At 37.6% G+C, this 26,309-nt stretch overlaps 1 protein-coding gene across 5 annotated transcripts in view; it reads left to right on the top strand.

The window, feature by feature from the left end:
- The window catches only part of RXFP1 (relaxin/insulin like family peptide receptor 1), a 122,794-nt gene that overhangs the window by 10,199 nt on the left and 86,286 nt on the right, over positions 1 to 26,309 (top strand). For 3 of the 5 annotated variants that reach the window (XM_008052444.2, XM_008052445.2, XM_008052443.2), the window contains exon 2: positions 25,534 to 25,671. The exons of 1 other annotated variant lie outside the window; for it this stretch is intronic. In XM_008052444.2, coding sequence (XP_008050635.1) covers positions 25,534 to 25,671 — 138 coding nt within the window. Of the gene's footprint in view, positions 1 to 25,533; positions 25,723 to 26,309 lie in introns of all 5 variants that reach the window. One more of the 5 variants, XM_021709714.1, reaches the window with a different exon arrangement.

The following is a 26,309-nucleotide window of genomic DNA, read 5'->3' as shown; positions in this document are numbered from 1 at the left end:
ATGGAGAGGCAGGTAGAGTGGTGACTATCTGCAGTCACTTTGCCCCTGTCCTGTAAGGGTTAACTCATCTGGCAGGTATAAGAGGTATCAACATCTCCCAAAGCATGCAAGCAGGCTTCCAGGTTCTCCAGCTACTCACACACAAATTCAACCAATACCAGCACTATCCACTCACAACCAGACTTCTCGAGAGAGTGTAGGAATTCCTCAAATGTCATTCCTCATCTGTCAGGAGCCCAGGCAGATTTGGAGCTGACAAAGGCCCTGTCTAGCTCACCCCTTCACCCAGCCCTCACATCAAGTAGAGCATAATGGCTTCTTCTGGAGACTCACCCTTCCGGAGACTGAACATTAAGATTCTAGACAAGAATCACTTCTGCTTTAGCAATCCCCCAAATCTCTTGACAATTTTCTCCTTCTTCCTTACCCTAAGGAATTGTAGCTCCTGAAAGGACAAGATGCTTCATTCTCAATTAAGCTCTCATCAAGGTCAGAAAAACTGCTTTGAGAGCATCACAGATACTTAACCCCCTCTGCACGTTATAGGACTACTCAATGCTCTGTAACCTTCGGTATTGGGTCTGAATATTCAAAGTTAAGATGGTAGAATTTTATGAATAAATGAATAAAAAGAAAGAAAAATATTCTCTGTGTCTCTCAAGTACCTGGCTTTTGCAGTTGAAAACCATGACTCTAAAGCTTTGGAACTCAAAGCCAAGAATTTGACTATTCTAGAAAGGTCCTTTTGGTTCTACCTTCCCTGCCATAAAGTACAGTCTACATGCTTAGTTTAGTAGTGGAAGAGTAAAATGAAAATAGCAATGAGGGAAGCATATCCGGATATATCTTAGAATCAGGGAACACTTGGTAAGCAGGAACTATAAACACAAAGCCACAGTAATTTTAAATAATAGTTATAATGAAATGCCTTAGTAAGGTATGAACTCTTCTGACAATTTGTAATATCAAAATTTTAGCTGTTCCCCAACAGTGTTAAATGGAAACAAGTGAACATACATATTTACCCTCACTCTCAAGAAACTTCTACAGGAGAATCGGAATTTTCAAAACTTGCCTAATGACGGATATAGTTAGTCTATCTTCGTTGGAAAGTTTTTTTTTTTTAATCACACAAAAATGTATTCAAAACAAGCAAACACTCTTCCGTGTTCACCAGCTACTCCACATGCTAATTCACCAAACACCAGCACTGTCTGCTCATAACCAGCCTTCTCAGGAGAACATGGGAAACCCTCAAATGTCCTTCCTTATTTCTAGTTGGATTCTATCTCAAATATTCTGGCTCAAAATTCTGTACACTTTCTGATAACCACTTCTCTGTACTCTTCTTGCAAAATGGTTACTCATCTTTCACTTACACCTATCTTTTGTGTAATTTTAATTTTTAATCTCTTTTCCTACATTTCACTATATGCTTTTGCTCTGTTTTTCTAACCAACACTAATCACTATATTATAGAAGAAAACACCAAAGTAGAAACATAATTCAAAATGTGAAAAATCTTAAATCATTAGACTTACCTATTAATTTTCTTCCACAAATTCTTTCTGATGAAATGTCCAAAACAATAGAATTTGTAATAAATAATTAGAAGGAGTAAGGAATAGTCTTACATGATACTTTCATCCTCCTAGGTCCTACACTATCACAAGTACTCTTCTATAATTAGTCTTTCAGGGACCCACACTACTTTTCAAGTTATTCTGGAAAAATTGTTGCAGTGTTTGATATATATTATAATGTGCTTGATTCTATTTTAGTTACTCAGATACATAAAATGTGCTAGAACAAAGTTACCATATTATAATCATTAATATTAATTATTAACATTGCTAAAGTTATATTTACAGTTAGATAACTTGTTGAAGTTCTGGTTAAGTGAGTTGTCTAATTACAACCTCACATGAACCCTGAAATGTGATGTTTCCTCACCTCTTCAGGTGAGGGACTAAATCTCAGAGAGATTTAGGAATTTGCCAATGTCACAGGCTTGTCAATGCTTAATCCAGAACTTGAACTCAGGTTTGTGTGATTCCCGTCTTACCAAAATTATGTTACATAATTATGTGTATAATCTCTTATTTTATAGGACATTCTTATTCTCATTTACAGAGGAGCAAGCTGACCAAGCAGGGTGAACTCAGTTCAGATCTACCACATAATACTTCCTAGGAAAAGAGGAGACGGGCACTGCAAGAACAGGGACAGCATGTGCAAGGTCATCACAGAGATAGAAAGAGACACAGGAGGCTTAGAAAATTAGAAGTTCGGGGTGGCTGAAGAGCAGAGCTGAAGATGCTTGGAGATGAAGTTAGAGGATTATTGGACAGATCACAAAGGTCTCTGTATGCCACACTCCAGAATTTAGACAGCAGTATATTAGCAATTGGAATGGGATTTTTGCACAGAATGATATAAAGAGGTTTGCATTACCTTGGCAACTTACCAAAAATGAACTAAAATCTGAGAAACTGAAAGCAATACCTAAAGGAGGTGTGGCCATTGCACTTGAGTCACTAGAAAGGTATAGGCTGTCACTGATGTCACCAAGTCCCATCAACTGCTGGTTTTCATTATTTTCCTGGGACCTTAATGTATGTTTAACATATTTTCTCCCTGACTACTACCTATATAAAATATGTGTGGAATACAATACAAAGTGTTTGCTTAACACCTTGGCTATAATAGGACTGGTTTTTTTATATTGCACTTCACAAACATTCAACTATTACCTCTATTTCTCATTCCCAAGAGTCTTTTGATCTACTCTGTGTTGTAGTTACCACACTGCCTATTTCCTTTGTGTCGTTTTCTAGCTTACTGTTTCTTTAACTGCATAAAACTTTCTGATCTAACTTGCAAATAAGGTAATAGATAAAAACATAACAGAAAATGTTAACAAAGACATATAATAACGGACAGCAGATGGACAAAGTGCTTACACACAGTCATATGAATCAAACAGAATGCACTGACCATTTAGAGGTACAGTCTGTGCTCTTAAATCAAGTAACTTTGTAAAACAAGACTGTTGCTAAGAAAGTTTCAGTCAACAAATTTAAGAGATTTTTATTTAGCTATTATAACCTCACAAGAGTAGAAAATAGCGCATATACAAAAAATTGAAAATATTGTGTTCATAGGGCCAAAGCCTAATAGCTATAAGAATATAATTTTACTCTCTTTGTTTTAATATATTTACACTTTAATCAATAGCACTACACATGATAAGTTTCATGCACAGGTGTGCATTCATTACTTTTTCTCACTTGGATTTTCCCTTATAAAGGGTACTATAAGAACATGATCAAACCGTGCTGAAGGTTTGAGCATTATGGAAAATGCATCAGAGATAGCCTGCCCCCGTCCCTCAGCACATGTTTAATTCTTCTAAAAACTACAGAACCAGGGTCATCTACCTAGAGAAATAGCTTGTCCAGATCATCTTTAAAATTAAAAGAATGTGAATAATTATTGGAGGTATTAACCCATGTTAATAGAGGTGCCTGGTTGAAAATAGGCTTTTTACAAATACTATATTCATAATATACTAACCATTGCAATGGTTTCTAATATGATTAGAACAATTATAACTAAAAGTCACATTTTCCATAAGAGTTTCAACACCTATATAAAAACATTAGTGATTCACCTTAAACTGGACTAAGTCATTGTCTTACACTGGATAAATTATTTTCTGATATAAATTAGGTGCACGCTTGAAACTTGTATTAACTCTTTCAAAATAACGTAGCCAGGAAGTCTTATACATTCTGCAGTTGTTATACTGGTGCACTAAATAGGGTTTACACTGGCGAGTTGAAAGAATTCCATACAAATGAGATACAAAATGTTTTGCTTACTGTTTTCCAAAAAGAGTGAATTCTATGCCAGTTTTTCCCTGTATAGAAACCTAGCCAAACCAGAAAAACAAATTGTGTTCCCTTGATTAATACAGATGTATGTTCTAGACTCTAAAATCCAACCTCTCTTTAGGATTTTTACCATCAATTGATGGCAATCTGCAGCTGTGGTAAATATGGTATTATCCCCACCACTAGCTTTACTGCAGAGTTAAAGTCCTAATTTAAAATATTTCTCTTTTTGTCTCTTTTTTTCATTAACTATCTCTTCCCTTTCTCCTTTCTTTCCCTTGCCCTGAAAAACAACAAAATTTTTTTAGTCCAATCATCTCATAGACAACCTCTGGTACCTAGAGTTTTTGTGAGGTTGGTAAAGGGCTTATGTCCTTTGAGGAAACAAGGTCTTGGCTGCTTGGGGGATATATATAGACATTGGGTGTTAACTAGCTGAAGCCAGAGTCTTGTGAAAAGGGCTACTTTTCATACACGTTAAAGAGAACTTTACGAACACCACTATTTTACAATTCTCTTCTAAATGTTTCAAACATGCAGACAATTATTAATTCTTCCTTCCTTTCTTTCTTTCTTTCTAGTAGTTTTTGGTTTGTTTATTTGATTTTTTTGTTGTTGTTGTTTTTTCTACAATATGCCTTGCACTAATATAGGCATCAGAAATCAATTCCCAAAAATCCTCTGGGAATTTACATTCTGGTGGCAATATTCAAATAACAAAAAAGTAAACTAATAAATACAATATTTCAAATAGTAATGTGTTGTGAAGAAGCAGAAAGAAACAGTGGAATAGAATAATAACTAGCAAAGAATGTAAAGGGACTTTAGATAGAGTGATTCCAAGCAGTCTCTCTTGGATACATATACAGAGAGTTAAATAACATAGAACCACCGGGCTTGTAATGATCTGAAGTAAGAACAATTCAGGCACCCAGGTAGATGGAACAGCTAGCTCCAAGACCCTAAGGTAAGACCAAACTTAGTATATCCAGAAAGGACAGTGTTTAGGGCTCAAACAAAGTGAGGGAGGAAAAGTGGAAAGAAACCAAGTCAGTGAATAGGAGTGATCCATTCAGGTAAGGTTTATTAATGGAATAAACAAACTGTAACATCCTTCAAAGAGGTTTGTTTATTATGAGCCAATATGAGTGATCATGGCCCGAGGAACATGGTCTTCAGAATTCCTGGGAAAGTGCACCAGAGGTCGTTGGATTACAGTTTGGTTTTATACATTTTAGGGAGGGAGCAGGACTTAAAGGAAAGACATAAATCAACAAACACATAGAAGGTATACATTGGCTCAGCTCAAAAAGGCGAGCTATCTTAAAGTGGGGGCTTCCAAGTTAAAGGCGGATTCATAGTCTTTTATTTGCAATTGGTTAAAGGAGTAAAACTTGCCTAAAACTTTGAAGTCAGCAGAAAGTAATGTTATAAGATAAGGAAGTCTGTTAACCAATGCAATAGGTCAGAGTAACCTATAGAGAAGTGTGACTTAACCTTTGTTTGGCATGATCTTAAATGCTGTTTATAATTTGGATCTTATCATCACAAAGAGTCCATCTTGTTAGTCCCACGATCTCTATTTTAACATTAATGCTAGTCAATTGTGCCTAAACTCAAAAAAAGGAGGGGTTATACCAAGGCATGTCCAACCTCCCTTCCCATCATGGCTGGGAATTCAGTTTTTTAAAGATTTTTCTAGGGTCCCCTTGGCCAAGAGGGGGTCTCTTCAGTTGATGGTGGGGATTAGGATTTTATTTTTAATTTAGAGAACAAAAAGTCAAGGTAAAAGTTTGGATTTTATCCTAAGATCAATGGGTGTCTGTAGAAGTTTTGAAAGAGGACACTTTTATGATCTGATTTAATTTTGAAAGCTATCCCCTTGGCTGCTGTGTGGAGAACAGGCTGAAAAGAGGTAGGAGTGGAAGCAGGAAGTCCAAGTAAGAGACGGTTGCAATTCAGACATGATGGTAGCTCACACTCGGGGGAAAGAAACAGGGATGAGGAGATGTTGACTCTGGAGAGCTGTGGAGAAAGAGTCACCAGCACTTGCCAAAGGATTGCAGGTGGCAGGGAGCAGGAAAACAGAAAATAATTATTTATTCCTAAAAGATGAGAGAATGCAGAAGGAATTGTAAAGGTCCAAGAGAAGCTAAAGGAATTTTTTTAAGAGAGAAAAATGGCCATATAATCTTTGACTTCTCTGCTTAACAATTCAATGCTACAGGAGTGATGCTTCCTCTTAACTGCCACAGATGTACATCCAACCCATTTATTGGCCTAATAAGCTGAGTACAGATGGGTAGGTCAGGAGGGGGCCACTCAAAGCAAGACCAGGTAGCAACAGCAAGTACTTAGTATGACCAAAGAGGGAGAAAATGAATCCTTCCTCACTACTCAACCCAGTGGCCTGAATTGGCAACCACCTCCCATCTCGGGCTTCACTCTTAATTTGAGATGTCAGCGTGAAAAAGAGGAAGTCAGGCAGTCAGCAACACAAGCAAGGTACCCCCAGGTGGCAATGTTCCATAGAAAAACGATCATGAAAGTGTCCTTTTTCAAAACTTCTACGGACACCCATTGAACTTAGGATAAAATCCAAACTTTTTACCGTGACTTTTTGACCTCTAAATTAAAAATAAAATCCTAATCCCCCCCATCAACTGAAGAGACCCCCTCTTGGCTGAGGGGACCCCAGAGAAATCTTAAAAACTGAATTCCCTGTCACAATGGGAAGGGAGGTTGGACATGCCCCAGTATAACCCCTACTTTTTTTGAGTTTAGGCACAACAGGAAAGATATGGAGGCAAGGATACTCTACAAAAGATTGAGAAGAGTATTAACTATCTCCTGACAGATAATTATAAGAAAAGAACAAAGACATACGTAGTAGCTACTTGGTATCAGACTGGGTCTTAGCATCAAACTGGACCACTTGTGATACTTAGCATCTCAGCATCAAATGGGACCACCTGTGATGTAGCCATCTCATCTGTGCCTACAATTTCATACTGATGATTGATTAGATGGTGTGGATTCCATGAAATAAATTTCTAGTACAGTTGTTAGTTGCAATAGAACTAACCAGGAAGTTAAAAACAATGGATTTGGGGGGGGAAAGGGAAATTCACATTTAGTGCTGTGATTTCTGTGAAAGGCAAGGATAAAGGAGGTTTTCACATCCATTAGTTCCATACAATCATACTGGACAACCTGGGGGACAGTTACTAATTCCTATGTTCTAGAAGAAGAAGCAGAAGCTTAAGAAACTTATATAAAGGCCACAATAACATAATTGGAAAGTCTAAGAATAACCCTCCAGCCCTCGCAGCAGACATCCTTAGCCTGGGATGGGACCGTGCCGCACAGCCATGAGGTGTGTGCATTAGGGACTGTTGCTGTCTGAGACTGTGGTAATTCCAAGAAAAGGCAAAGGCAGGAAAACACACTATTCATATTTAAATAAGCTTCTTTGATTTTTGCTGAACAATAAGTAGTTGTATGGAAAAGCATTGAAATTAAGCTCACCAGTACATGCCATAAACGAAAGAACAGCCACACAGGAGTCCTCAAAAGGAGGTAGGGCCATTTACCCTAGCCTGGCCTGCAGACAGCAGTCAGTCAGCAGCCACTACCCAGGGCTGCTCCTCAATGACATTCAGGGTCCTGTTTGTTGTTGTTTCCCCACAAAAGGTAAGAGCCCCACTGTACATCGTGTCCAGGAAAATTTTGTCCAACTCTCATAGCCTCTAAATGCCTTTGAAATGGTCCTTTTGGTTAAAGATGGGGGAAAAAAAGCACAGATTTCAAGTCATAAACAACAAGGTGAAGTGGAATAAAATGGCTCATAAATAATATTACTGGCACTTAAATTATTTGTGTTTTATGCCCAGAATTCTCAGAAAGCTTAAATACATACACACACACACACACACACACACACACACACACACACACACGTATATGGTGTCCAGGAAGTTTCATATTTACTCAGAAACTATGTGAGTTTATGCCCAAATACCAGGCAGAGAAGAAGGCAAATATTCTCCAAATAGTGAACATTTTAAAACCCAGAAACTGCAAAGCATTTAAGCTACAAGTTAAAAAGATAACAATATTTACCAAACTTATTTTTTTAATTTTATTTTGAAAATTTTCAAACATATAAAAATATTATAAAAGTAATAAAATGAGCACTTATTATTAACATTTTCCACCATTTGCTTTATTTCCCTCACCAAACATACATACATTTTTGTTGCTGAATTGAGAGTAGACATTATGACCCTTCACTTCTAAATACAACAGCATATATCTCCTAAAAACTATACTCTCCTATCTCCCATAAAATTACTAAATGCAAGAAATTTAACATTAATAAAATAGCACTATTTAATATAAAGTTCATATTTATATTTAATCAGTTCTCTCAATTACATCCTTTATAGAAAAAATATGCTTTTCCTAGGCCAGGCTCCAATTTGGGACCACACATGGCATAATTGGTGAACTGAATATATTGTTCTATAATTGCACTGTGTAATTTATTTTAAAATCCTCTATTAATAATTACATTTTTGTTTTTAATAATTACATTTTGCTTGTGGATGTCTGAAGTAGTTATTGGTGGTCATAATTGAAGGCAAATTATCTTTTAAAATAAATTGATTGGTTGGACTTGGTGGTTCATCCCCGTAATCCCGGCACCTTGGTAGGACAAAGTGGGAGGACTGCTAGAGTCCAGGAGTTCAAGACCAACCTGGGCAACAAAGTGAGACCCTGTCTCTACAAAAAAATAGAAAAATTATCCAGGCAAGGTGGTGTGCACCTATAGTTCCAACTACCGGGGAGGCTGTGGCATAAGGCTTTCTTTTTGTTTTGTTTTTTAGTTTTACTTTCTTACAAGGCATTTTAGTAAACTCCCCACATACTTTTCAGACTGGAGGCAATTATGTTAAAAATAATAATATTGAATGTTGTTCATAGATTATATAAAAAAGGATTTCAAATGCTAGAAATAAATCAGAGTCCAATAAAACTCTGATTTTTCTTTTTTTTAATCGGAGTCTCACTCTGTTGTCTTGGCTGGAATGCAGTGGCACGATCACCGCTATTCCAGCCTTGACCTGCTGGGCTCAGGCAATCCTTTTCCCTCAGCTTCCAAGTAACTGGAACTACAGGCACGTCACCACACCCAGCTAATTTTTTGATTTATTGTAGAGCTGAGGTCTCACTAAGTTGTCCGGACCAGTCTCAAAACCCTAGGCTCAGACAATCCTCTCACCTTCACCTCCCAAAGTGCTGAAATTGCAAGCGTTAGCCAGTGCACCCAGCCAGAACTCTGATCTTAGTGCTTGCAAAAGTCATAGCTGTATGGAAACACTATGAAAATTTTAATGAGAGGCAACAGATATTTTAATCTGCTTCCCTATTGTAACTATGTTACTATCCATATGTATCTTGTAACATCCTGTTGTAAACCTCAACCATACACAATAAAATTTTACTTTAAGAAAATAAAATAAATCCGATGCTTGGGGAAAAATATTTTAATTAAATGTACCAATTATACTCTCTTTATTTTAAATTTAAGTAAACAGAACTACCTTTAATGCAGTGCAGTGACTGCGTTGATTTCAGAGCAACGATGTTAAAATTTTCCATATTAACATTTAATGTTGTTACAGAATGAGGGTTATAATTTCACAGAGTTGCTGTTTGCCTGAGTTCCCTAGACACAAATTGTAAATGTGTGTGCGTTTCTGTCAAGGTCTGTAAAAGAGTGAAAAAGCTAGGTTTATTCTGTTAATAATAAATCACCAGGAACTTGGCTCCCAGAAATGTTTAGTGACACCCTTAAGGTTTTAGTTCTGAGACAGGAATTCAAGATTTGAATATGACTTGGGTCAAACCATGTCTCTCCCCCCAAAAACTGATAACCAGCCATCGCATAGTGACCTTACTGTATGGGAAGGGTCCAGTTGACTCAAAACCACATTGTGAAAATGTTTCACTGTTCTCACTCCCTGGCTTTGGTCTTTGAATTATAGGAGGACCCAAATAACATCAATGAGAAAACCACAATAGCCACACACCATTTTTTCCTTCTCTGTGCACCACAGTTCATTCACACAGACCCCAAGAAATTCATACGAGTACAATACACCCACAGTTTTTTAGTCCATAGATGAATAATTCATTCTCTGACAAATAAAAAGACTGCTATTCCCTCAGTATTTGTAGCTAATGTGGTCATTGGCATACGTGACAGTTCCTCTGTTTTTCCATCCATCTAATTCCAAAAGATTTCCAGGAGAAGGAAAGATTTAAGTGTTCATCAAAAAATGTTTCTGATTTTTGACAAAGGCACCAAGAACACATATTGGGGAAAATACAGTTACTTCAACAAATGGCTCTGGAAAAATTGAATACTCACACACAGAAAAGTGAGCCTAACCCTCTCCCTCTCAACATATACAAAAATCAACTCAAATGGATTAAAGATTTAAATATAAGACCGGAAACTAGGAAGCTACTAGAAGAGAACAGAGAGGAAATGCTTTACCACATTGAACTGGGCAAAGATTTTTTTAAGTAACACCTCAAAAGCACAGGCAACAAAAGCAAATACAGACAAATGAAATTACATCAAATTTAAAAGTTTTTGTGCAGCAAAGGAGACTATTAACAGAGTGAAGAGACAACCTACAGAAGGGGAGAAAATATTTGTAAACTATACATCTGACAAGAGGTTAATATCCACAATGTATAAGAAATTTCACAGCCAAAAAAAAACCAACTCCAATTTAAAAATTGACATACCTTGAAAAAAAACATACAAATGACCAACAGGTATAAGAAAAAATGTTCAACATCACTAATCAAATAAAAATGCAAATAAAACCACACTGAGGTTCTATTATAGGGTTCGGTGGCTCACGCCTATAATCCCAGCACTTTAGAAGGCCGAGGAGAGGATTGCCTGAGCCCAGGGGTTAGAGACCAGAGTGGAGCAACTTGGTAAGACCTCATATCTACAATAAATCAAAAAAGCTACTTGGAAGGCTGAGGCAGAAGGATCACCTGAGCCCAGCAGGTGAAGGCTACGGTGGTTGTGAGCATGCCGCTCCACTCCAGCCTGGGTGACAGAGTGAGACTCCAACTCAAAAAATAAAATAAAATAAAAAACCACACTGAGATACCTCTTCACTCCAGTTAAAGTAGCTATTATGAAAAGACAAAAGAAAACAAGAGTTGGTAAGGATGTGGAGAAAAGGGAACACTGATACATTGTTGGTGGAAATGTAAATTAGTACAGCCATTATGGAAAACAGTATGGAGGTTCCTCAAAAAATTTAATACTAAAGCTACAATTACTACTGGGTAGACTACTACTGGCTATATGTCTGAAGAAAATCAAATCAGTATGTTGAAGAGAAATCTGCACCCCCATGTTTTCTTTGGTTTTATGTTAGAAAATATAGTTTATTTAGAATCTAAATTAGAGCGAGAGAGAGAAAGAGAGGATTCACTTCCCCAAGGTAGGGGAAGAGGCCAAAGCTTAGGGAACCATGGTCTAGCCATAGCTTCATGAACGCATGGCCTGGCCAGAACTTAACAAAAGCAATGGCCTTCCATGTTTTTTGGTAGCACTATTTATAATAGCTAAGATAAGGAGTCAATCTAGATGCCCAATAATGGATGAATGGATGAAGAAAATGTGGTATACATACATGATGGAAGACCATTCAGCCCTAAAAAAGAATTAAATCCTGTCATCTATGACAACATGGATGAATCTGGAGGACGTCATGCTAAGTGAAATAAGCCAGACACAAAAAGACAAATACTGCATGGTCTTGCTCATATGTGGGATCTAAAAAGAAAAAAGTTTATATAGAAGCAGAGAGTAGAACAATGGTTACCAGAGACTGAGGACAGGAGAGAGAGGGATGGGGAAACGTTGGTCAAAGGGGACAAAGTTACTATTAGGAGGAATACATTCTAGTGTTCTATTGCATAGTACAGTGCCTATGGCTAACAGTGAAATATTACATATCACAAAATAGCTAGAAGAGAGGTTTTTGAATGTTTGCCTCACAAAGAAATGATAAATGAATGAGGAATGAATACACTAATTACCCTGGTTGGATCATCATACAATACAGATATGTATCAGAACATCACATTGTGCCCCATAAACATGTACAACTGCAATGTGTCCATTTTTTAAATAAGTAAATATTTATAATGCTTCTGTTGTTGTGATTAAAATTATTAAGCATTTTTTCCAAGTTGCTCTCCAATTTTTGACTGCAGTATTTAAGTTCATATGTATTGGAGTGATTTTTCAGTTTGGAAATTATTTTAAATTAATTGATACATTTCTTAAATTATGAGTGGTTTTTACACAAGAATATTCAAATTAAAAACTAATCACAAAGTCTAACTTCAAGTACCTCTAAAAGCAAACTACATTTAAATTAATCTTAAGTATTAATTCGTTCCACACTAATAGAACAAAGATGCCTCATCACAACTGTGGGTTCACCTTCATCGACTGCCCACCATTTTGCTGGAGCTCTGCTAAGTGTTTTGATTCAACTCTGAGTCTGTTTTGTTTTCCAGTCTGTTGAAATTATTAATTTCCCAGACCCAGTGCCTTTCGAATTCCCAGTGTATAGATACATTCAGATGTATTCAATACTTTGTTTATGTGGTCAGAAAGCCTCCAGGACATCTTGAGACATGCACCTACCCCTAAACCACACGTGTTCCCTGTGAGGTGAGCCTGGTATATCTGACTCCCATTTTCTTAGACCTTTTTATCGCATCCATTGATTCCTTATCTGGAAAAAGCTTGTTAACTATTGCCTTTAGAACTAAATAAGTGTAATCTTAAAAATAAGCCCCCCCAAAAAACATGATTCATATGAATCACTTTTCTCATTGTCCTCCTCATTCTTTGGGCATTAGGGTTTGGTATATGCATTAGCAAATACACACACACCCATGAAGAGCATAGAAAGAGTAGGAAGTGTTTGCTTCCTTTCATCGCTTCACATCTAGAAATCATTGAATTTCCCTTATGTCAAACTATATAGAAGTACCTAAACAGATTCTCAGCAAAGAGTAGCTCATCAGAACTAAAGAATGGGGAGGAGCAGGGCATGTATGGTTTGGCATAGCATGTCCAATATTTTAATATAAGTTTATATTGAGAAAAGTCATTCTTCATTTCTTTCTTCATAGCTGCAAAAAATAAAACTGGACCAGGTTTCCTTGGTTAGTGGGGACCCACAAAAGATATATAATTTTAAGCAAAGTTAATATTCACTTTTATTAGACAAATATCAGCTCTTCAGGGAATTTGCATAAAATATATTTGATCATCAAAACTTGGCATCACCTGTGCAATATAGTGAGACTTCATCTCTATAAAAAACAAAAATTAAATTAAAAAAATAAAAAATTAGCCAGGCATGGTGGTGTGTGCCTGTAGACCAGCTACTAGGGAGGCTGAGTCAGAAGGATTGTCTGAGACCAGAAGGTTGAGGCTGCAGAGTGAGACCACAACTAAAAAAAAAAAAAAAATTACTTGGCATAAATTTTGAAATACTGAAAACCCTGAATTTACATGAATTCTATAATAGGTTCCTACTGGTCATGTATTGAAAAATGAGCTTGGGGTATAGAAAAGTTATAGATATGAAGGAGTATAATTGAAGAAGCAAGCCAAGTGATCAGTAGTTTTTCAACTTCTTTTTTTTTTGAGTTGGAGTCTCACTCTGTCGGACTGGAGTGCAGTGGCCGCTCCCGTCCCCCACAGCCTCGACCTGCTGGGCTCCAGCGATCCTTCGCCTCAGCCTTCCAAGTAGCTGAAACTACAGGCGCAAGCTACCACGCTCGGCTAATTTTTTGATTTATTATAGAGATGAAGTCTCGCCAAGTTGCCCAGGCAGGTCTCGAACCCGCGGGCTTAGGCAATCCACTCACCTCAGCCTCCCAAAGCGTGGGATTACAGGCTGAGCCACCGAGCCTGGCCTCAGCTTCTTAATACACTCATAAAATGCATTTATTATAGGACCAATCAATGAGAATAGCAAAGCTAAACTAATGAACACAAAAATGTAAACTGGTGGTTATAAACAATAGTTGTAGTAATATTAGCCTCAATCAAATTTGAAATATCACTTTTCATTTAAACAAAGCTGGAAAGGTTGATATTCAAAGTCTGTATAAAAAGGTTAACCTGGCTGCATAGTTAGCATGCTGACAATTTACACTGTGTTAAAAATTTTTATATATTTAACAAAGTTATACATGCTTTTACTATCATATTATTCATTTAAAATGTATGCTTAAGAATAAAATTTTGGTCAAACACTTGCAAAGGGTCTGATGCACCTTCCTAAAACCCGAATATTGATAAACCTTGTTTAAAAACATTGAATTAATGTAACTACAAAAATATCACGCAGTGGCAATTGATTTGGAAGAATGATTGAAGGAGTAAGGCAATCCTTTTGTAGTTCATAAGCGTAATGGTTAGGTTTTCATGCTCTTGTGTGAAATGTGTCTTTATCAAACCTTATTATGACTTTGGCACATTACCTGTCCAAAGTGAACTTCAAGAATACATAAATAATAAATAAATAAAATTGTCAATGTGAGATTATTCACATCTAGAAAGAGACTTTGAATGCAGAAAAGACACATTGGAGTTTCTTGATCTATCCATTAGAAATGCATTTTCTTGCAACTAAAGGAAGCCAGACCTACATGGCCTAAACAAATTATTTTTCTCACCTACAGAGTCTGAGATGCCTGATGATTTCAGGACTGGCATTTCTCAGATATCTGTAAGTTTTCTCACTCTTGCTGGCAATCGTGCTGCCTCACAGCAGCAAGACTGATGCTGCAGCTCTACAAATCATGTTATGCTCAATGCAGAAGGGAGGTGTCAGGAATGCTCCCATCTCCAGAATCTCCTCAGCAGACAGTCACATAGGTCTCCCACGCCAGAGTCATGCCAGGTAGCTGTCTAGAAGCAAAGGGAGCTGGGAAAGAAAGTGTTGCTTTCCAACAATAGGAAGAGCAGCAAGAGAGAAGGGTTAGGAAGTTGCTACTGAATCAGCAAACCAACAGTATCTACCATACTTGGGTCTAATATTAATACTCACTTATTACAGTAACAAATTCAAACACCAAGTCTTCCTTAAGCCTTTAGCTTCAACTTACAAAATTTATTATTCTATTTATAAATCTTGCAAAACAAGAGCAATCCTCTTCACTTTTTACTTTTTGGATGTTTGTGAGAAACAAACTCACCTATCCAAAATCAAAGGATGGACAGCAGAAGTGAGAATTTAATGGCAGACATGCAAGATCAGGTGTCTGGTAGGCAGGCACACCTGGAATGGTTACAGTAAGCAATTTATTTCCTAGTGAGCAAGTCCTTCCCCCATTTCCTCATTGACTGAGTATTATGGGGTATACAATCTTCCTGGACATCGGCTAAGTTTTGTTATTCCCTTGTAAGGCATTTATTGTCCCTTTCCGTTTTCCTGGACGCAAAAAAAGCCCGCAAGATGTCCTGAAGAGGGAGAAGAACTAGAATGTAAAGAGAACAAAGGACTGATGACCAGCCACCATTTTAAGAAGTTGGGGTGCTTCTGGGTTTTGTTTGTTCAGGGACTTCCCAGGAATGTGTACTTTCTGGAGTCGTCATATCTGCAAGCTGGTTAAGCAACTCTTGTTAAGCAATTCTTTAAAATGAATTGCTTAGGCTATTTTTCTCACATTTTTAACTCAAGTTTTTAAAAAAGCAACTTTTAACAATCAGTCCCATTAAATTTCAGTTAAATATACTGAAATATTTTAAATTGCATCTTAAATGTAATGATTAATTTTATATTAAATACAAGTTAAGAATCCCTAATCTGAAAATTCAAAATCCAAAATACTCCAAATTCTGAAACTTTTTGAGCACTTATATGACATCACAAGTGAAAAATTCCACACCTGACCCCATGTAATGAGTCACAGTTAAAATGCAGTCAAAACTTTAATACATAAAATTATGTAAAATATTGTATAAAAATACCTTCAGTCTACATATATAAAGTGTATATGAAACATAAATGAGTTTTGTGTTTAGACTTGAGTTTCATCTCTAAAATGTCTCCTGATATATATGTAAATATTCTAAAATCTGAAAACATCCAAAATCCAGAACACTTCTGGTCCCAAGCATTTTGAATAAGGTATACTCATTCTGTATTTTAAATGCTTGCTTAAAAACTTTAGCAAATCTAATCAAATGCATTTTTTTTAAGTTGTGGAGTACAATTTAGGGTATACAAATTTTAATACAGTAAATGACAATTTTCTTAAATATTCCAGTGCTGCTTATAAACTTAGTCAAATTATTTTATAACATAAAGTATCAAATTTAAACATATTTACCTATTTTAAATTGAAATTCATAGGTTAACCTGTTATTTCTCAATTGCCTAATTCTCTAAAACATTAAAAATACTCTAGCTTTCCAATAAGCACAGATTACTTCCATATTAGAATGCCACACATTTTGTTAATTTGTGTACCTCTATACTTATTCTAAAGTATATCATGGTTGAAAATACACGTCTACATTCCCTGTGTTGAAGTAGGGCCTGTATCTCAGAGGAAAACTTTTTCTCTGCCTTCATGTCTAGTGTCTGGTGGTCTGCAAATTAAGCCAACAAAAGGTTAATTAACATGAAAAATGTTATTTGTATGAATAACTAAGAAAAGATACAGTCAGCTAGCTAAACTTAGGGGAAAGGGAGAGAAAGAAAAGGCTTCTATGGGAAGCACAACAAATAAGTTTCTTCAGGAAAGACAAAGAGGTTTATAGAAGAACAAGGAGGAGACAAAGTTTGTGATAATATCTGTTTATGCAGGTGCAAGTGGTCCATCCATCCTTTGAGGCCATAAATTTCCCGCAGGGAAGGGATTTATGATAAGTTTACTTTTGGTCTCACTCCTGGAAGTAAACTCACCAAAAAGAGGGAATTTATGGCAGCCTTATTTCCCAGAAGTTCCAGATTTTAGTCAGATAAGGGGAGCTCTGAGAAGGCTTCTTTCTGCATCTGTTGATTTTCAAATGTCTTCAACTTAAAATCTTCATACCAACTCTGGGATTCCAAGCGGGTCCTCACACATGTTAAAGGATAATTTAAAAAGAAGTAGACAAAGCCGGGCTCTGTGGCTCAGCCTATAATCCCAGCACTTTGGAAGGCTGAGGTGAGAGGATTGCTTGAGCCCGCGGGTTCGAGACCCACCTGGGCAACTTGGCGAGACCTCATCTCTACAATCTATCAAAAAAATTAGCCAGGCGTGGTAGCACGCGCCTGTAGTTCCAGCTACTTGGAAGGCTGAGGCGGAAGGATCGCTGGAGCCCAGCAGGTTGAGGCTGCGGTGGCCAGGAGTAGCCACGGCACTCCAGTGTGGGTGACAGAGTGAGACTCCAACTCAAAAACAAAAAAAAAAAAAAAAAAAGAAGTAGACATAAAGAGAAGAGAAGAAAGAGGAGGTAAAACCATGACATTCATATAAATATAAAATTAAAATGTCTCAAAAGATTTTTATTTAACTCATTTACTAATGAGCGAGCCAGTAAGATGTCACAAACAATTTAAAGGAGAATATAAAACACACACATATACACAATCCAACAGGAATACTAAAATAAATTTGCTTAATACATGCACAAGTGACCAATATCCATGGGGTAATAATCAATGCATCTCACAATCTGCATTTCCACCTGTCACACATAATCTGCATTTCTGTGGACAATAAAATCATTTGCATTACTAACATTTTCTACAACTTACAGAGATAAAAAAAATATACAGTCATGCACCATATAATGTTTTGGTCAACAACAAACCCGATATTCACTGGTGGCTCCAAAAGATTATAATGGAGTAGAAAATGTCCTATTACCTAGTGACATCATAGCTGCTGCAACATCATAGCACAATGATTTTATTTTTGTATAAATTTAGTGTAAGGTCAGATTATAGAGGTATTATTAGTTTACCCAACCTATAGCCTTAAGGGTCATAAGTATGCTAAGTCAAATACAAAACTACTAAAATGTTGGCATTCCACCCACACCTGAAGGATTCTATCCAATGCAACTAGCAAGTCCTCATATCCCAGTAACAGTATGTTTTCATATTCCAGTCCATATCTTAACAATTCCACATATAGAGATCTTTTGGAAAAGCTGAGGAGGGGGGTGCAGTATTTTTAAGTTGTTAATTGTTAAGTATAATCCCTATTGCCTTATAAGGTGATCTGAGCTCCTACCTATGGCTATACAAATATTTGGAAGAAAGCCAAATTACTCTGCATGAGAAATAAAAGATATAAAGATTGGGGACAGATTCAAACCCTAAAAAGAATAGCATCAGCTTGGGAGACTGGAAGTCAATAGTGGAAAGGCTGAATCCTCTTTATCACTCATGCTAGAGAGACTTTATGAGAAGTGTCAGTCTAAAACGGATCGTTAAGATAATTTGCAGTTAAATATAAACTCTCTTTTCTCTCACACTTTTGAATTATTAACCACTGAATACTTAGATTGGTTCAACACAAAAACAGATGACACTCCTGGCAGATGGTTAACGAGGTATAGACTGGAGCATGTTTACCTGCTCTTCCATGAACTATTGCATTCGTAACTCTGTGGGCACACTTTTCCAGAGGAACTCATTGTTTTTCTATTGATGAGTGCTATCACACCAGGGCTTAGTGCTATTGCACTAGCGTTATTGTTCTCGAGGTATAGTTCTACACTAAAAGAAAAACATCTTTTCTACCTGGCTAAATTTTACTTCTCACTTCTCCAGCACTTTTCTGTAAACGGCATTTGCTGATTCCTTGCCCTTCTACCTCTCTTCCTGAACAAAGAATTCTAAAGCCATTAGGTGGATGGGAAGTATTCATCTGTCCTGGGAGTGACAGAGGAGCCATAGAGACCCAAAGAGAAAGAAATTTTGGAGTTCTGCTGGGGTGAGAAGGATATTCACAAAGGGAGCTGGTGCCTGATCCCAAGCAGGGTGAAGAGAGTGCTCAAATAAGAAAGCCTCTCATGTGGATCAAAACTAAGTAAGGTGAGATCGGAATGAGTAAAGTGAGGGATTAGAACTGAGTAAGTCATGAACTTCTCAGCAACCTGGATGGAACTAGAGTCAATAATACTGAGTGACCTCTCACAGAACCAAAGTTCTGAGTATCATGTGTTCTCACTCATATAGCAGACTTGAACATCCATCGTAATACTATAGAAAAAGGACTGACAGTGGTGGGAAACTATGTGGGGGGAGGGGAAAGGAGGTGGGATTAACAGTTGCCAATATCTGTCTGGAGACAGGGAGACACCCCTTATCAACAAGGGTGCCTGAATGAAGCATATTTATATACCTAACCCTTAACTGCCCACAATATCAAAATAAAAAATATTGATATATAAAAAAAATAAGAACTGAGTAAGGTGAGGAGAGCATCCATACAGGGCAGAGGATTTGTCAAGCAATAAATATATTAAAGATAATAGAAAGTAGATTTCTCACTGTCAGAAACGTAAAAAGAGAAAATTAGACTGAACCTTGTAGTGTGGGATAGGAATTACAGATGAATTCATAGTTTTCAGTATCTGGAGAAATATAGAGAAATAGATATAGTGGTTAATGTGTATATATAGGAATAACTATACACATATTTCTTTGTCCACAAAGGGGCCTGGTAACAGTGATACCCTAACATCCATAAGACTGGTGGCTCATACCTGTAATCTCGGCACTTTGGGAGGCCAAGATGAAAGGATCACAACCCAGGAGTTAAGATCAACCTAGGCAACAAAGTGAGACTGTATCTTCAAAAAAATTTTTTAATTAGGTGAATGTGGTGGCCTGTTCTTGTAATCCTAGCTACTTGCATATGCCTGAAATCCCAGGTACTTGGGAGGCTAAAGTGGAAGGATTCCTTGAGCCCAGGAGTACAAGCCTGCAGTGAACTATATCTGCACCACTGCACTCTAGCCTGGGCCACAGAGTGAGACCTCCGAATAAAAAAAAAAGCATAACTTGAATCTTTATCTTGGCTTGTAAATGCCATTCTACCAAACATAGAGGAACCAGAGCTCCTTGGTGAAATGGTTGGGTTCAGGACTATGGCAGGGAAAATACAAGACAATTCTGAATCGTCTTTCTTTCAGTGCCAGAAAGCAAGGAAGTGCTCAATGAATGATGGGTAAGTATCAAAAGGATGCCAATCTAAGTTGAAGTGTTCCTACTGGTCACATCTGGGACAACTTGCACATCAGAATAAATAATGATAATTAACAGAGAGTAACTCATTGAATAAAATAAGAAGCCATGAGTTCATCTACCGGATAAATAAATAAATTGAAATTTTGAAAAGGAAAGGTATTTTTGCATAGTTTCAATGTATCCCTTTACAAAATGTATATCAATTACAAAGGGTAATTTTACACTGGTGAAATTTGGGAGATATTACCTTAATCAAGTAACTAAAGTGATCATCAGTAATGGACAAATCAAAACTATGCACTATCTGACAGGTTGAAATGAATATTCCTTGCGTGAGTTTCTTGCCAAAGAGGCATAACCTGAATCTAATTATGATGAAACACCAGACAACCCAAATTTAGGACGATGCTACAAAATAATAATTGACTTGTAATTTTCAAAAATGTCAAGGTCATGAAAGATAAGAAAACACTGAGAAACCATTCCTGATGAAAGGAAACTAAGGAAATGTGACAATTAAGTGCAAGGAGTGATTCCAAATTAGACCCTTTTATTATAAAGGATGTTTTTGGGCAACATATAAACTTGAATGGGTTCTGAGGTGTAAGTGGTAGTAATAGATCAATGTTAATTTCCTGATTTTAATGGCTCTAGTTGTGTAGGAGAATGTTCTTGTTTATAGGAAATACACACCAAAATTTTTAGAGTAATGGAGTGTCAGATCACAACTTACTCTCAAATGGTTGTGGGGGGAAAAATTCTTTATACTATACTTGCAATTGCTCTGTCAGTTTGAGATCATCTCAAAATTAAAAAGCTACTTTAAAAACATCACTGGCCAGGCTCGGTGGCTCAGCCTGCATTACTAGCATTTAGGAGGCCAAGGCAAGTGAATTGCCTGAGCTTGTGGGTTCGAGACCAATTTGGGCAACATGGTGAGATCCCATCTCTACAATAAATAAATTTTTAAAAAATTAGCCAGGCATGGTAGCACACACCTGTAGTTCAGGCTACTTGGAAGGCTGAGGAGGAAGGATCGCCGGAGCCCAGCAGATCAATGCTGGGGTGGCCATGAGTGTGCCACTGCACTCCAGCTTGGGCAACAGAGTGAGACTCCAACTCAAAATTTAAAAAAAAAGAAAGAAAATTACTTTAAAATATTTAAGATTCCTAATATAGCTGCTAAGTAATAACAGTATGAAAATGTAGGACTAATTTCATGATGTACTTATTGAAGAGCTACATCTTCCACAAGTATAAATTTAAAACATAAGACATAAAAGCATAAAATTCATAAAAGAAGTTACTTGGAAAAGAATATTTAAAACAGCAGCACAAAAACAAAGGCAAGTATGTCTAGGTAAAACATCTTCAAACAGTATCTGTGGCTGGAGGCTGACAATTCATCAAAAAAAAATTTCCTAAAAACTTGGTTTTTAAAGTGTTCTTTAAAAATTAATAAAAATATGAAAAGTCAACCTCAACACAGATCAATCTATTTACATGTACATTTGAGATCTCTGAGATATGCAATGTTCAGTCAGAGATGACCTTTGGCATACAAATCCTTTGTTTTGACTGTTGTAATCAATTGGTTGACAAAAATTGATTAATTTTGAAATAATTTCACAAGTGAGAACACTATTTAGAGCACCGCTCATTATTACATAGATTTGACTGTGTCCTTCATCAAATCAAAGTATGTGCTTGGAAACAGTAAAAGCCTGGCATACGTGGCTTGTTTCTCTATGAGATTGTCAATTGCTCTGTTATTCAAAAGCCCCACTGTAGCTTACAAAGGAAGTAGTCACTTTTATTCTTTTCATGCTGTGATCCCAGACTGCAAATATGTTTTTACATAATTAGCTTTAATGACTATTCAAACTATTCTGGTTTTATTTCTTCAAAATTATAAATATTTTAGAAAGTTCCAAAGATTTACAAACTTGGTAAAGATAACAAACCCTTAATTATACTGGGAACCTACAATAATTTTGGAAATTATATAAATCTGAGACTTTACAATGGTATAGTTAACGTATGTCCACACAAAAACCTGCACACAGATATTTACAGCAGCTTTATTCATAATTGCCAAAACTTGGAAGCAACCAAGATGTCTTTTAGTAGATGAATGGATATATATGCATGTTACTGACTGAGAGAAGCCCATGTGAAAAACTACCTATTGTGTGATTCCAACTATATAGCATTCTGGAAAAAGCAGAACTATGGAGATAACAAAAAGTTCAGTGGTTACCAGGGTTTAGAGAGGAGGGATGGAGAACAGAAAAAGCACAGAGAATTTTGGGAGCAGTTAAACTGTAATCCGATAATGGCGGACACGTCATTATATATTTGTCAAACCCATAGAATGTACAACACCAAAAGTGAACACTAGGGTAAACTAAGAACTTTGAGTAACGATGATGTGTTGATGTGGGATTATCATCTGTAACAATGTACCAGTATGGGGTGGGGAGTGATCATGGGGTAGGGACCTGTGCTTGGCTGAGGCATGGAGTATATGGGGATTCTGTACCTTACACTATATTTTGCTGTGAACCTAACATGGCTATTAAGAACAAAGTCTACGTCCAAAAATGGCATTGTTGCCCTTCAAAGTCCAAACAGGATGGTAGTAGAAAATGTTTTCAAATACTTGTACTTTTTGATAATTATAATACCTTCTTTTAATAGTTTAAGGTACTTCCTCTAAGTTTATTGCATCAATTTTTCTTCTATTTTTAATTTTTTTTATTTTTTGAGTTGGAGTCTCACTGTGTTGCCCAGACTGAAGTGCAGTGGCCGCTCCCGGCCACCGCAGCCTCGACCTGCTGGGCTCTGGCAATGCTTCCGCCTCAGCCTTCCGAGTAGCCGGAATTACGGGCATGAGCTACCACACCCGGCTGATTTTTTGATTCATTGCAGAGGTGAAGTCTCGCCAAGTTGCCCAGGCGGGTCTCGAACCCGCGGGTTCAGGCAATCCACTCATCTCAGCCTCCCAAAGCACGGGATTACAGGCTGAGCCCCTGAGCCTGGCTCAATTTTTCTTCTTTATGGACCAATATTTACCCCTGATGTTTGCCCCCCTAATTTTTCTATTCAGCAAGTAATTTTCAGCATCCCTAACCAGAGATGCAAACAATGACAGGGACTGTGTTTACAATGAGTTTTCTTTCTTGTGGAGGAAATAAGATTAAAACACTCAAAACAACTTGAGAACCAATATGTAATGAAATTTAATTACTTGCTTGTTGGTGTAGATTGAGGGTAAGGGGGAGAGATTAATGTAGAACTTTGAGGTCTCAAAGTTCTTAGAGTCTTTTTCATCCTATTAAATGTTTATTTGTAGGAGTATAAGTATTTCAAGCCAGATAACATTCCAAAACTAATTTTTAAACTGGCTTTGGATACTCAGAACACACTTTTTCCTAGAAACATAATTGTAAATAGTGACTAATTTTTCTTTGAAAAAGTAAATACAATAATGTTCATCGAGTAGCAACAGAGTCTCACTTAGCAGCAAGCCAATAGTATCTGAGTCAGGAATTCTGACAAGGCTGGAGCCCAAATTTTAGGAGGCAGTGAAGGTGATGGGGGAAATGGTGGTGATAGAGGAGTTCCAGGAACTGGGGACGGGTTGCAAAACCAAAATAGAACTTCTAGAATAAGGATGAGGTTTTGAGAAGGATGAGTGGCCCTGTTGCTGAGTTTAGTTAGAAAGCTCAGGTGGTAAAGCTCTTGGGTAACAGATGAAAGTAAAGAAAAGAGAGCCGAGCTGGGCTCGGTGGCTCAGCCTGTAATCCCGCGCCTTTGGGAGGCTGAGGTGAGTGGATTGCCTGAGCCCGCGGGTTCAAGACCCGCCTGGGCAGCGAGACCTCATCTCTACAATAAATAAAAAAAATCAGCTGTGTGTGGTAGCACGCCTGTAGTTCCAGCTACTTGGAAGGCTGAGGCGGAAGGATCGCCGGAGCCCAGCAGGTGAGGCTGCGGTGGCCGGGAGCGGCCACTGCACTCCAGTCTGGGCGACAGAGTGAGACTCCGACTCAAAAAAGAAAAGAAAAGAAAAGAAAAGAGAGCCATATTTCTTCTTGCTCCCATACCCCCAAACAGTCTCACTAGTGGTACCATCATGCTTCCAGCTGCTCAAGACAGTTCAGCAAATTTTGTCTATTCTACCTCTAAATTACATGTCAAATATGTTCACTTTTCCTCTCTCTACTGATACCATCCTGAACCAAGCCCCATCATCTGTTCTCCGGAGCACTGCAAAGTCCCTCACTGATGCCCCACCCCCAGCAGCCAGAATGGTATTTTTAAAGCAGACGTGTTTCCTACATGGTCCTTTGGAGTAAAACCCTTCATTAATTTCCCTTTGCATTTTAAATAAAATTAAATATTTTACCTTTACCCAAGGATACTTCTCTACCTCATCAACCTCAGATCATGCCATTTATCCAGTTCATAGGACTTTATCACAACCACCTTCTCTGACTTCCCAGATCATCAATCAGAAGCATCCTACTCACCACTTCAACCACCACCACCACTTCCCCACTTCCATGGGTGATTCTCTTTTCCTCCTACAGATCTCAGCTTAAATGGCACCATTTTACAAAGAAGCCCATTAACTACCCCTTGTAAAAAGCCCCTGCACCATTATTTTCCATCACAACACGTTTTCTTTATTTCTACACCTCTCATAATTTGTAATTATTTGTTGGCTTGTTCAGTGTATCGTCCCCACTGGATGACAACCTCTACCAGGGCAGCAACTGTGTTTCATTCAACATTGTATGCACAGGAATTCATACTTAGGAACTATCCAATATGCGAATAAACATGTGTGGCACATGTTTTTCTCTTATCTTCTATGTCTTCTTCTTCCTCTAGCTTTGATTCTGAGTCCATAGTAAAAAATACAACAAATTCCTATTTTTTAAATGATTGACTGGAACTTTGTTAGAAAAGAGGGAATTGGGCTGGACTGTAAAGTATGGACAGATATTTCATAAAAGAAAGGGAATGGAAAGGACATTCCAGGTAGGAAACAGCATGAACAAAGACAAAGAGAGGAGAATGTTGGTGTCTTCTGGAAACACTGGAAAGAGCATCCTATCGAGGTGAAACTTCCTGGAAAATAGTTGGCATAGAGGTAGTGAGCAAGGTGAAGCTTCCATGTGGAGGGTTGTATGAGCCAGGATGAGAACATCAAATGGTGAAAAACTTATCAGGGGACAGCTACTCTGTCTCTGCAGTGCTTTTGCATCAACCTCCAAATGTTGTGTCTTCTCTTTCCTTCACAGTTTCTCAGGGAAGTGGACAGGATGTCAAGTGCTCCCTTGGCTATTTCCCCTGTGGGAATGTCACAAAGTGCCTGCCTCAGTTCCTTCATTGTAATGGGGTGGACGACTGTGGGAATCAGGCCGACGAGGACAACTGTGGTGAGTGAGGCCCTGTGGCCACAGGAGAGGAGTGGGCAAAGAGGACTGAAGGCAAGGTTCCTGGGACTTCTCTTAACACAAAGATAAATGGGAAAACAAAATTCAATTGAAATACAAAATATATGGTGCTTAAGGAAATCTTCCATCTATTTCGCTAGTTTAAAATATCCATTCTTCTCGATGTAATAGCATCACAGCCAATATTTTAGGAAAGTAGTGATTGTGCTTTTAACCTAACAAACTTACCCCCTCAAGGTTGTAGAGGCAGAATGGTGTTGGAATTGAGAATGCGGGCCCCTAGAGCCAGGCTGTCAAAATGTCGAATTAGGGTGCAAGAATAACCAAGTATGTAAACTTGAGAACATTTCCTAACTTCTGTGTGTCTCAGCTTCCTCATTTTGTAAAAGGGCTTGATAATTGTACCTACACCATGAGAATTTGGGACGATTAAGTTGAAAGGATTAGAAGCATGATGGGCCCATGGCAGGTGTATCTAAGTGTTAGATACTGTTGGTCTTTTGTACCTTTTATTCACAACAGTCAGAGAGAAAAAGTGTGACCTTCCCAAAGCTGCACTTACCTATTACTTAACCAATAACTATACCTATGACCTTATAAAGCCAGTAAATAGGGCCTCT

The sequence above is a fragment of the Carlito syrichta genome, unplaced genomic scaffold (genome assembly GCF_000164805.1).
Source record: "Carlito syrichta isolate Samal-C Ts95f unplaced genomic scaffold, Tarsius_syrichta-2.0.1 Scaffold274453, whole genome shotgun sequence".
NCBI lineage: Eukaryota > Metazoa > Chordata > Mammalia > Primates > Tarsiidae > Carlito > Carlito syrichta.
The sequence above is the reverse complement of the archived record's forward strand: the minus strand, read 5'-3'. Positions and strand labels throughout refer to the sequence as shown.